General features: G+C 41.5%; 1 protein-coding gene across 1 annotated transcript in view; it reads left to right on the forward strand.

Annotated features, from left to right (window-relative positions):
* LOC110954101 (unconventional myosin-IXb) overlaps positions 1-11,894 on the forward strand; it is a 113,933-nt gene extending 102,039 nt beyond the window's left edge. Inside the window, 12 exon segments of the mRNA XM_051946916.1 lie at positions 102-143; positions 219-330; positions 422-495; positions 1,142-1,334; positions 2,669-2,797; positions 2,985-3,090; positions 4,901-5,032; positions 5,117-5,240; positions 6,836-6,883; positions 7,521-7,633; positions 9,037-9,176; positions 10,429-11,894. Coding sequence (XP_051802876.1) covers positions 102-143; positions 219-330; positions 422-495; positions 1,142-1,334; positions 2,669-2,797; positions 2,985-3,090; positions 4,901-5,032; positions 5,117-5,240; positions 6,836-6,883; positions 7,521-7,633; positions 9,037-9,176; positions 10,429-10,979 — 1,764 coding nt within the window. The 3' untranslated portion in view covers positions 10,980-11,894.
* Positions 11,895-13,360: the final 1,466 nt, after the last annotated feature.

The following is a 13,360-nucleotide window of genomic DNA, read 5'->3' on the forward strand; positions in this document are numbered from 1 at the left end:
AAATAAGATAAGATAGACTTTATTAATCTCACAAAGGAGAAATTTAACATTACAGGGCTGAGGACAACAGGAGGATTAACAGCTGTCTGTTTGTGTTTCAGCCTGCGAAAGCCAGAAAGAAGAGGAGGAAAAAGGATAAAAGCGTAAGTTATTTGATTATTATTGCTGTCAGTAATGATTTAATTTGCTGTAAACTAACCTGGTGTGTTTGTGTTTAGATGGAGAGTCCTCTGGATCACGTCTTCATCAACTACCAGGTCAACATCATGCAGTCATGTGACCAGTGCAGCTCCTACATCTGGGGCATGGAGAAGGCCTACATGTGCAGCTGTGAGTTTAAAACTCAGCAACAAACTTCACAACATGACAGGCAGTAAAGGTTTAAGTTCCTGCATTAACGCCTTTAAATGTCCTGGTACAGATTGTAAAATGGTGTGCCACAAGAAGTGCATCTGCAAAATCGTCACCAACTGCTCCACCTTCTGTGCCAAAAAGGTGAGTTTTAGGAAATGAAGTGATGAAACTGGACCTTCTGCAACAAAAGCTACGTTCAGGCTGCAGGAAAGTGGCTCAAATCAGGTTTTTTTTTTCTCATATATGACTCAGATCTGTTTATTTCAGAGCAGAATTAGTTTATATGCGGTCAGAACTTAGAAACGGGTCGGATTTTCTTCCAGTTCATCCTCAATCTGGACATATTGGAATTTGTGCAATGATTCCTCTCATGTAATGCCTTAATTTACTGATTTTATTCATTATTTCTTTTAAGTTTTGTGTTATTTTATGTATTGTATTTATTGTTCTGTTTGTGGTTGTTTTTGTTGTTTTTTTTGTACAAATTAGCTCAAATTAGCTGCTTGCTTTTGCACCGTCCTTCAAAAATATCCACATAAATGAATGAAATATTAACAAATGCGAATTATCTGCTGGCTAATTTGGAGCCTGTACTTTTAATTGTGGCTGTTTATGCAAAATGAACGAATAAAACTTTCAGAGAGCTTTCAGGAGCTGGACCTTCACCTTCTGTTCTGTTTTGCATTAGCACACTGTGTTTGATTTAGTCTGAAGTTGTGGTGAAATCATGTGAAGTTAAATGGATGTTGTAGCTGGGTTGCTCACTGAGCGTCTGTTGAATCTGCAGAGCGACGAGGAGTTCACCGGGCAGCACTTTGGCGTTCGGGTTTGCCACCTGGTGAACGATAAGAACCCGGTGCCGATGGTTCTGGAGATGATGCTGGAGCACGTGGAGATGCACGGCCTCTACACCGAAGGCATCTACCGCAAGTCTGGTTCTGCAAACCGCATGAAAGAGCTGCACCAGCGACTAGAGACAGGTCAGGACGTCTGCAAGATGTTTTCTTCTGTTTCTAACTCCTAGTTTTACCCTGTCAACACAGTGCTGTCGCTTTTTCATCACTGTGGACTCTCATTGTTACTTACCAAATAGAAACTCTAACTGCATGTTTAGAAGTGTTTTTTCTCATGAAAATAGTCTCTTCTTGTATTAGAATGCCTCAGATGTGCCTCAAGCACACCAGCTCACCTACAGCTGCTTAAGAATGGAATAGAATAGAATAGAAAGCCTTTATTGTACAACGAAATTGGGAGATACGTTTTCTGTCGCAATAAAAAGTTCCTGCTTCATTTTCCAGTAAAATCTCGTGACGAACACATTTTTAGTAGCTATTGTTGCTCCTAATGGTCTTAATTTTTCATCTTATCTTAGAGTTTTCTTGCTGTTTTGGCATGTTTTAGTATTTTTTTTTAGATCTTTTGCTAATTAATCTTCTAAATTATTATCCTAGCTTGCTTTTTAAACCTGTTCTAATAATAAATATAATCAAATTTCTGCATCTCTATAGAAGCAGCACAACAGAACAGAAATGGAAAAAAACTCAATCATCTTCAGTGTTGTATGACGCAGTTAAAAAGCCGTAAATCTTTTTTTAAGATAAAAAAACATGATTTATTTTACAAAATCTTATATCTTGGAATCAACATTTTATCCACAGGTTTTATCAAAACTGGAAAAAAATGTATATTTTACTGCTTACATTTTTCATTTGTTTTCATTTTCACTATAAAACGCTTTAACGTTTATACATCCTTTTTATAGGACATTTTGCTTGTTCTGTTATTCTTTTAGTTTATTCTTATTTACTGCACATTTTTTCTTATTTTCTGTCTTTATAGTGGTTAGAACTGTACTTTTTCTGCTGTAGCAATAAATTTCCCCTCACAGATTAATAAAGGAATTCTGTTCTATAAACACTGGCAGCTGTTCAACCAAAAAGTCCCTGAATTTTAGTCACATGACTGTTTGTCACAGATGAGTCCTTAAGGCTTCACTTTGGAATTAAGGATTGCAGATTCTTTCATATTTTACAGAATCTTGTCAGAGTAAATGGATTATTTTGGCAATTTTAATGAAATACGGTGACTTTAAGTGTCGACAGAACAGATGAGTAATTCAAGGAGAAGTCAGAAAATTTAAAATTTGAGGTTTTTTTTGCAATTTTGGGTTCAAAAAATGGTACTTGTTTAAAGAAATGTGTCTTTTGGGGTTCAGAGGGTTAAGCTCCTCTTTATTTGTTTGAACACCCTGTAAATCTGTGTAGTGGCTCCTCGGTTGATTGTTGTGGTGCTGTTGTGTTTTTTACCTGTTCAGACCCTCACCTGGTCTGCCTGGAGGACTACCCCATCCACACAGTGACCGGCCTGGTGAAGCAGTGGCTGAGGGAGCTGCCAGACCCTCTCATGACCTTCACTCATTACAACGACTTCCTGCATGCAGTGGGTGAGGAGGACGTCCCCCACCAGGGGGAGCCGTTTTACGATTCACACCTCAATGTGTTCCAGAGGTAGTGGTAGTTAGATTCAGCTGAAATGGGATATTCAGGGTGTAAGAAGGGTTTAAACAGAGGCATCTTCTAAACCACAGCGGCTCAGGATTTGATTTGTTTTGTGTTTCCTGCTCTTGTTAGAACTTCCAGAGAAGCAGGAGCAGCTTCACGCCATTTATAAAGTCACGGAGGAGCTTCCAACGGCAAACTTCAACACGTTGGAGAGGCTCGTCTTCCACCTCGTCAGGTACACATTATTTTACTGATTTATTGAATTTGGCCGTGATATAAATCCATAGAAGACAGTCATTCTGTGTTGTACTCCCTGTCATGTTTGTTCTTTGGAATTGTTTTTTATCCTGTTTTATTATTTAATAAGTCATTCTATGACAAATCTCCCACCTGACCTCCTCAGAATCTGATTATTCTTACATCTACAGTAACTCTAGTGTATTTAATGAATTTTACCTTCATATTAGGAGTATTTTCAGAATTACAGGCCTTTGAAGTGCATTTTTTCATCATTTTTGAACCTCATAATTTCTTAAGTATCCCAAAAACACCAAATCAGTTTTACATCTACTGCAGGTGTCACAATTAAGACACAAAATGTTGTCCATCATTATTATGCTAGTTTAACATCATGCAAACAATCATTGGTTCCCTGGATGTGTTTCTGTTTTCTGATAGTAAAGTTCATTCTGGGAAACTTTCACGGATGGTTTTGTGTCTCTTTGTGGTTGTTTTGTGTCTATTTGTGGTCATTTAGTGTCTCTTTGTGGTCATTTTGTGTCTCTTTGTGGTTGTTTAGTGTCTCTTTGTGGTCATTTAGTGTCTCTTTGTGGTTGTTTTGTGTCTATTTGTGGTCATTTAGTGTCTCTTTGTGGTCATTCAGTGTCTTTTTTGGTCATTCAGTGTCTCTTTGTGGTCATTCAGTGTCTCTTTGTGGTCATTCAGTGTCTCTTTGTGGTTGTTTTGTGTCTCTTTGTGGTCATTTAGTGTCTCTTTGTGGTCATTCAGTGTCTTTTTTTGGTCATTCAGTGTCTCTTTGTGGTCATTCAGTGTCTCTTTGTGGTCATTCAGTGTCTCTTTGTGGTTGTTTTGTGTCTCTTTGTGGTCATTTTGTGTCTCTTTGTGGTTGTTTTGTGTCTCTTTGTGGTCATTAAGTGTCTTTTTGTGGTCATTCAGTGTCTCTTTGTGGTTGTTTTGTGTCTCTTTGTGGTTGTTTTGTGTCTCTTTGTGGTTGTTTTGTGTCTCTTTGTGGTCATTCATTGTCTCTTTGTGGTCATTTAGTGTCTTTTTGTGGTCATTTAGTGTCTTTTTGTGGTCATTAAGTGTCTCTTTGTGGTCATTAAGTGTCTCTTTGTGGTTGTTTTGTGTCTCTTTGTGGTTGTTTTGTGTCTCTTTGTGGTCATTCAGTGTCTCTTTGTGGTCATTAGGTGTCTTTTTGTGGTCAAGTGTCTCTTTGTGGTCGTTTTGTGTCTCTTTGTGGTCGTTTTGTGTCTCTTTGTGGTCATTCATTGTCTCTTTGTGGTCATTAAGTGTCTTTTTGTGGTCATTTAGTGTCTTTTTGTGGTCATTAAGTGTGTCTTTGTGGTCATTAAGTGTCTCTTTGTGGTTGTTTTGTGTCTCTTTGTGGTCATTCAGTGTCTCTTTGTGGTCATTAGGTGTCTTTTTGTGGTCATTAAGTGTCTCTTTGTGGTCGTTTTGTGTCTCTTTGTGGTCGTTTTGTGACTCTTTGTGGTCGTTTTGTGTCTCTTTGTGGTCGTTTAGTGTCTCTTTGTGGTCATTTAGTGTCTCTTTGTGGTCATTAAGTGTGTCTTTGTGGTCATTCAGTGTCTTTTTGTGGTCATTCAGTGTCTTTTTGTGGTCATTAAGTGTCTCTTATGGTTGTTTAGTGTCTCTTTGTGGTCATTCAGTGTCTCTTTGTGGTTGTTTTGTGTCTCTTCTGACCAGACACCTCTTCTGTTGCTATGATTGTCAACACTATGACTAACAGATGCTGACAAAGCTTCATGAAATTGAGTTCCCTGGTTTTGTCTCTCCTGTTGCTGCAGAGTCTGTAAAGAAGAACCTCACAACCGCATGTCTCCCAACTCGCTGGCCATCGTGTTCGCTCCGTGCATCCTCCGCTGTCCGGACACCGCCGACCCGCTGCTCAGCATGAAGGACGTTGCCAAGACGACCACGTAAGACGAAAGCCGCCTCCGGATTCTACAGCTTTAAGTCAGTGTTGGTCCTGCTTGATGTCGTGTTGTCTCTTCGTTCTGCAGGTGTGTGGAGATGATCATCCACGAGCAGATCAGACTCTACAACCAGAAGATGGAGGAGATCGAGCAGCTGGAGTACGCCGAGGAGCTGGCTCTGAACCAGCTCAAACTCAAGAGGAAGAACACGGTGAGGAGCCGAACGCTGCCTTGATCCGGACCGGCCGAGGTCGACCGAAACACCAAACATGTTTAGATCGGCTGCGTAGATGTGGAGAGATGAAGTTTTACTACTGCAAAAGTCACACATAAATAAGAACTAATCAATTACACTTCCCCAAAATCACAAACTATTGTTTAGAGCCCGACCGATAAATGTCAGTTATTATATCAAGAATTTCCTGATAAAGATTTATATTATTTCATGTGTTTATCCGATATTAGCCTGGGACAGATATGTTGGCATAAAAACTTTGTTTTACAGAACATAAAACAGAAAAAGAAGCTTTAGATCATTTAAAAAAGGTTTTATCATGTTGTCTGTCCAGCAAATCTATTGTTTACAAGCTCTGTCTGCAGCGCATGTAGCAGAGCCGCTGATGGTGCAGAGGCGAGATTTATCTTCATGCAAAGCTGCTAGCTAGCTTCTGAAATAAATAAAATTAATAAACAATGATTCCATCAGTTTGCATTTCCAGTATAACTCCGACATAAACAAATATAGAGATACCATCATTTTTTTGCTCCCTAAAATGTTATTAAACTAAGAATTTCCTTCAGGATTAGTAAAGATTTATCTTATTTTATCTTGTCTGTTTCGCTGATATTGGCCTGTGACAGATATATTGACATAAAAACTTCATTTTGCAGAACATAATACAGAAAAAAAACGAGGTAATTTAGAAGCAGTTTCATCGCATTGTTTTTGCAACAGCTCTATTGTTTACAAAGCAGCGCATGTAGCAGAGCCAGTGTGGAGTCAAGCAGCCAGCTTAAACAATAGCCCCATTAGTTTTCCTTTCTGGCTGATATTACCATAAAAAACGTTCTTTTCCGAAACATAATACGGCAAAATAAACTTAAGATAGTTTAGAAATGGTTTTATTTCACTTTTTTTGCATCAACTCTAACTCTTGTTTCGAAAACTCCTTCTGCAGCGCATGTAGCAGAGCCGATGGCGGTGCAGAGTAGAGCTTGTTTTCATGCAAAGCTGCTAGCTAGCTTAAACTTTTTGGCTGATGTTACCTTTAAAAACTTTCTTTTACAGAACATAGAACAGAAAATTTAGCAACTGTTTCATCACTTTGTTTTTGCAGCAGCTCTATTGTTTACAAAGCAGCACATGTAGCAGAGCTGGCGGCGGTGAGGAGTAGGGCTTTTTTTTCATTGATAAGATAAGCCTTTATTAATCCCACTGTGGAAGTTTGCAGTGTTACAGCAGCAAAATAAATAAAAGTAACCCAAAATATACACCAGTACTAGTTATAGAAGCAGCAGTATTATTATTATTAGTGGTTTTAAGCTGCTAACTAGCTTCTGAAATACATTACTGCAGAATACTAAACAATGATCCCCTTAATTTCTATTTTCAGTGTAACTCTGACACACACATATAATTACACCCCCTGTCAAAAGTTTTAGGACACTTTCTCATTCATTTGACAGGGGGTGTAAATGTATACATCTTTCTCTCTAAAATCAGTCATATCCAGCATCGGTCGGGTTCTGCTGTTGTTCTCAGGCTACTTATGGGTAACGTGGCCGATGTTCCTTGTCTCTCTTTAGCACTACTGCCATGTACCTCTCAGGTTCACACCTAGTTTCAAAGGAGTGGTACGTATGGTCCGGTTCTCCTGGTACAGTAGACGGTAGTAGTGGTAGTGTGTAGCGGTGTGCCATGTCCCAGCGCCTGTGCATGGCATGCTGTAGATGTGGGTGACGCTCTGGCTGTTGTGTTTTATTTATTTCCATTTATTTTGTTGGTATCTTTCCTTCCTACTAACCGGGAGTAGATTGCATGTTGCTGTCAGTTTGGGTCATGTTCGCTGATGTTCTTGTTCTCCACGTGAGAGAACGAGACGGTTATGGGCTGGTGAGCTGCAAAGCTTGATGGTTATGATGCACTTTGGTCTTTTTACTTCTTACTGAAAGAAGCTCTGAATGTAGTTTTGTTTATTTATCAGCTCTGGATCGTGTCTAACTTTAATCTTAGCTACAACCACTGTAAATACTGTTTGGAAAAAGGGTGAATGCGTGCGTTATTTGCGCCGCTGCATTTATATTTTGCTCCCTCATTGAAGTGCTGTTTTATTTCCTGTGCAGATGCATGGAACCCACATTCACCGTCACCCCGCTTCTCTTTCTCACTAACAAACTGTGGTTCAGGGTTGAAGTCGTGTGTTTTATGGCGTATTAACGGGGTTTATTGGGGTTGTTGAGGCGTCGGTATGTGATGCTGTGTCTTCTGCAGGTGCATGAAAAAGTCCCGTCTGACCTCAGCGTGGTTCCTGAAGAACCTCTGGACTCCGACACAGAAGCTGAGAAGAACCTGGTGGAACGGATCAAGTCCATCAAACAGGAGAAGTGAGAATCATCTCTTATTATTCATCACAGTTACTTTCTGTAAGGAGATAAAGCATGGCAGCACCTCACAGTCCGGCTAAAGTCAAAAAACAAAACGGCACCTGAGATAAAAGCGTAGTCAGATATTTTAAGAAGATCCCGAAGGAACCCTCAGACGTTTTATTTTCTGACTGCAAACTAGTTCCTCGGTGTCTTTTAGTCCTTCTGATCAACAAACAATCAGAACTTGTGATGTATCTGGTCACAAAGTTTATTTATCTAAATGTTTCTTATGTATCTGTGCTCTATGTACGTGTGTTTCCATGGCTACCAGTGTTTTAAAAAGGAATGTCTTCGTACACTCCCAATCTTGTCCTATCACCTCTAGACAGAATAGTGGATTAGGAAGATGTAAGTGAGACTTTTCAGTGTCATGAAGGCTCTTTTAACCTCCTGATCACCATGGTAACTGATGCTCTGGAGCACGTTGTGTTCAGAGTTTAGGATTTAGATCGGCTGTAAGAACCAAAACGTTTTCTGACGGTTCTTTAGGAGCGATCCAGACTCTCAGCTGAGGGAAAACGTTTCATCTGTAAATCTGTTGATCTATACGTTACTAAAACCGCTGAATGAAGCCGTTTAGTTGCAGCATCCCACGCCGTGCTCATCGTGTTGCCATGGAAACCCGACACGTATTTTGATGGCGAGGCAGAAATCACATTAATATGTTTTCATTTCTGGTTTTGATTTCTGTCCAGCTGAACAGAGGTTAGAAAACTGATTATTCTGCTGGTATTTATCACATAGAATATTTATTTAGTCGCATTAATTTCACTTTGATTTGGCCAAAAATGAAAGCTCTGATTTCCTGCTTCATGGGACAGTGTCAGACCTAAATGTGCTGATATCAGGTTTGAATCTATGAAGTGTCACTCTGTGATGTGCGCTGTGGGTCAGGAGATTTTCCATTGGATTTGGGTCATTTTTGATCCATGTTGCTGCTTTATTGTGCAGCTGCATTGATCTGTAAAATAAATACATTAACGCCGGCGTTCCTTTCTTAGAGACGCTTTTTACCGTCATAAGTTTTTCTGTTCCTCGTTGGTCTCCATTAGAACAAACTGTTAACTGAAGCAGCTGCACATGATTGTTTCATTTTGTGCAGAAGATGAATCATAAAAAGCATGAAACAGCTCCTTTTATGTGAGCTGAGTTTGAAGCAGAAAGTCTGAGTGAACTTACAAACTTTGTGAGACCTGGTTTAGTCCAGCCGACTCGCATGAAGAACGTCTGGATGTGTTGAAGTGAATTCATGGTCCAGTCCTCTGCTGCGTCTTCTCTTGAGTCCGTTATTCTTCTTTCTGTCTTCACCTCAGTGTCTCCTCCAGTCTTTCTCCTCTCTAACGTCCTCCTCATCTCTTCAGGGAGGATCTGGCCTGTCGACTCCCAGAGATGGAGCAGCCCGGTTCAGACCAGGAGAACTTGGACTCTGAAGCGTCTCTGAGCTCTGAGAGTCTCCTGGACGAGCAGCAGCGATCGTCGGCCCACAGCTCGGAGCCCGAAGGTCAGTATTAAGGTACAGTGCGGACTTTCCTTCCTTCTGCCTGTTTCTGTGGCTCACCTGTGGGTTTCTGACCAGACGGCGGGCCGCTGGGTGGCGCCCTCCCTGTGTTTTGTGGTGCAGGTCTGGACCAGTGATGGTGATGGGGGCGGTGACGTCTGCTCTGTAACGAAGCAGGTTGGAGGAACGGCCACCGTGTTCGTGTGTTTGTGTGCATGTAGACGCATGTGTGGCACGGCAGCATGCTCATCCACCGTTAATTCACCGAAGCTCACAAACCTTCATCAGGCCTTCTTATTAATGCAGCAGCTTTGAGCTCTTTGGTCAGACAGAAAGTGAACAGACAGATGCTGATTACCTTCCTGACAGCTTCAGTTTCTTCAGAAACGTCTCACTGATGACAGAACCAACGCAACACAAGATGGGCACCACAATAAAACCACAACAACTACTAGGACACACAAAAGACAATATCAGACAGGAAACAAATGTAACGTCTTTGAAATACCATGAAACTCCTGCAATGACACAAATATAAGGGAGACGGGGAGAACATTTACACAAGAAAAAAAACAGGAGAAGGAAACAGCAACACGACTCATGAGATCTCAGAAAGAAAAAGCAGGACAGGAAATTCTCAAATCTGTAATATCAGACAGAACAATCACGTTATGGATTGGAACGGAAGACAACAAACTCAAACTGTGGATTAAGGAGGTCATGGAGGTCAGCAGGCGTGCTGAGAGGACCAGGACCCCCCACACCTGGAACACTGTCCTCCAGAGGGAATAGGACGGTGGGATCACCTGGTGGGTGGTCGGTCCGTTGGGCTGACTGTGACGTGTCATCACAGCGTGGGCGTGGTTGGTCCGCTGGATCTGGTGGCTCTACTGGGCTCTGCTGGGCTCTGCTGGGCTCTGCTGGGCTCTGCTGGGCTCTGCTGGGCTCTGCTGCCGGCTGGTTGACACGTCACACGCTGTCAGTGAGATGCTTCTGAAGAAGGTTGGAGCTTTCACCAAAGCTGTCAAGAAGGTAGTCATCATCCGTCTGTTCACTTTCTGTCTGAACAAAAGAACTAAAAGCTGCTGTATTCGGCACCGTATCTAATCAAATGTTGGGGATTAAAGCTCAGTGGACGTGTGTTTATCTGGGATAACGGCTGCATGCGCCTCCATTAGTCTCACCCTCTCTGGACAGGTTCCTCCTGGGTTTAAGTGTCTCCTCTAACTCCTGCTCTGTCCTCCGTCTCTTCCAGGACGAGGTGTTCCTCAGCAGAGGAGACTCAGGCCAATTTGTCCTCCCAAACCGTCGGATCTGTCCCAGCGGCCCAAAGCCCTCGTTGGACGGATCTCGTTGCCAAACCTCACCCCCGCCGGCTCCACCACCTCCCTGTCCAGCTGCGCCTCCTCCACGTCCGAATCCTTCTCCTCCTCCTCCAGGAACCCGCTGCAGCGCCGCGCCCCCATCATCCCGGACACGGTGAGGCTCCCCCACGGCGTCCTCCCCCAGCCGCCGGCCTCCGGCCTGGCTCAGACTCCTCCGGGAAGCCGAGCGTCCAGGTACCTGGTGAGGAGGCGGGAGCAGCCGGGCCGCCGCAAAGACAGCACCCAGTCGCTGTTCATCGACGGCGCCGACTGCGACCTGCTGCTGCATTTCGCCTCCTGCCCTCCCTCCGCCTCCTCCTCGTCTTCCTCCATCGCCATGGTAACGCCGTCTCACCAGCTGCAGCATCACGACCCGGAAGCCTCGAAGGGCAAGAGGCGGTTTTCTGACCCGGACATCCCCTACATGGACGACGACGTGTGACGGAAACAGAAGCTAGACTTTAAAATGCAGCCAGAGCTGAGGGGAACCAATCACAGCGCAGCGTCTCAAGTCACGTGTCGTCCCGTATGACAGTAAAAAAAAAAAAAAAAAAAAACTGGACAAGACGTCGGCAAGCACCTTTTCTATCGTTTTAATGTTTCCAGTGAATCCAGTCGGACCAGAAGCTGCACTTCCCGTAGCCTCGTGATGATTCTGTTTTTTAATATGTGCTAATTCAAGAGAATATTTCCGGGTTCCAGTCGCACTTTTCATTTCCTCTGTTGAGTAAAAACTCACTGAAATGTTAGCTAGTGCCTTGATATTGTACGTGGACTCGACAGAGGCTCGTTTCTCACGGATCTTCACTCCCACGTGGACGTTTGAGATCCACTTTGACTTTGTGTGTTTATTGAACTGAACCGACACCAGACATGTTCCCAACCAGGACCTGAACGTCGCACAGAACCACCGCAGTCTCGTTTTTTGTTTTTTGTTGTTTTTTTTGCCTTTTTTTTTTTTTTTTTACCTGCCGCACAACAAACGCCAGATTAGGAAGTCATTGCTGTCAGAGCAAAGGGAAATGGGAGCAGCACTCGCCACTTTCTCCACCCTAAAAACGACAGAAACACGACCGGGACGTCTTCAGAGATGGAAGCTTTCCTCCCGGTCCGAACCGCTCGGTCCCGCCACGTTCTGCTGAAGCACAGCTCTGGCCAACTCTGTATGAGATGTAATACTAATGTTCCTCTGTGACTGCTGTGGAATGATGTCTGTTAGTCTGTGTGGAGCTGCAGGACCATGTTCTGATGTGTAATGTGTAACAGAGCGTGTATGTCTGGGACTGAATGGAAGCTGTAACGGTTATTAGTATTAACATTGAAAATCTATTGAAAATACAGTACATGATGCTTGTAACGTCCGCTGCTGCGTCTTTCTATCAGGTACAGACAACACAAGATCTGCATTTTAAAGAAAACATGAACTCCAAGTTATTAAAAGAATTATAAACTCTCCAGAGGTTAGTCTGGTCCCAAAAAAGGTCAACAAATGTGCATTAAACTTTGCATTCAGGCAGATTCAAAGACCTGAAACTTTGAGTCCTGCAGTTGAATCCACAAACATCTGAACTTCTGCAAAGTCGTCACTGCTTTTTTTGGAAGTTCTCAGATTTTTCTTCATTAATCACCACAATCCGTTGGAAAACTGAACATCTGTACAAAAAAAGTGCATTTTTGTAAATTTTTAGCTGTGATTTTCCAACAGTTTACTGTTATTTTACAGATTTTCCCAAGTAAGTTGGTAAATTATCGGTTCTAACTAATAATATCACAATTGTTCCTGTTTACTTAAATTACAGATATCTAGTAAAATCACAGGGGAGAAACAAGTATATAATTTCTTTAAAAAGATATTAAAAAACAGCCAAATATTTAGAAATAACCCTCCTGTTGTCCTCATTTATGGACACCAAAAAATATTGTTTCCTTGTCTGAAAAAAAATCCAAAAATTCAGCAAAAAAGTTCCACAAATTTCAGAAAATGTGCAAAACTGTCAGGAAGAAATTCCAATAATTCCTTAAAAGTTTGCCTTAAAAGTTTTATTTAAAGAAATCCCCCAAATTTGGCAAGAAAATTCTTGTAAATATTTTTTAAAAATGAGTAAAAATCTTCCAAAAAATCTTAAAAATATTTAAAGTGATTCCATATATATCAGTAAAACTTCTATTTTCTTTAAAAACACAAAATTTAGTGAATGTTCTTAAGAAACATTTATAACATTTCTTTTTTCCACCAAAAATGTTCAAAAATTTCCCAAAAATGTCGAAAATGTGGACATCAGAATTTTTACTGTGAAAATATTTTTTTCCTCATTTTCAAACTTTAAAACGGCTCAATTTTGACCCGCAGGACGACACAAGCACTAATCATAGTGTTTCTTATATTTAAATCACTATAATATCAACATCTTACTGATGTTTGTCAGTATTTTCACTTTTTTTAACATACAGTATTTTATAGTTTTATTAACATATTTCTTCTGCTAGAAATAAGATTTTCTTTGCAGTGCAGTAAAATAAATGCACCTGGAGAAAGAAGTGTTGGAACGACCACTGGAGGGCGCTATGCTTCAGGACCAGCAGCTGTGATCAAAGGTTTGTACAGATTTAATGAAGCACTTCCAGAAAACTGTCTGAACACATGAGCAGCATATTACCATTGCTGTGTAACGTCACTTTCCTTCATATATTTGGTGGAATATAGTTTTTTGTTTGTTTTTTTTGCACCACAACACGTTTTAGATGATTTTCTCATGAATATGTGTTTGTTAGACGGATGGCAGTAAAGAAAAGGTAAACTCAAAGTCATGAAGGAGGAAAATG

Source organism: Acanthochromis polyacanthus, chromosome 4 (assembly GCF_021347895.1).
Source record: "Acanthochromis polyacanthus isolate Apoly-LR-REF ecotype Palm Island chromosome 4, KAUST_Apoly_ChrSc, whole genome shotgun sequence".
NCBI lineage: Eukaryota > Metazoa > Chordata > Actinopteri > Pomacentridae > Acanthochromis > Acanthochromis polyacanthus.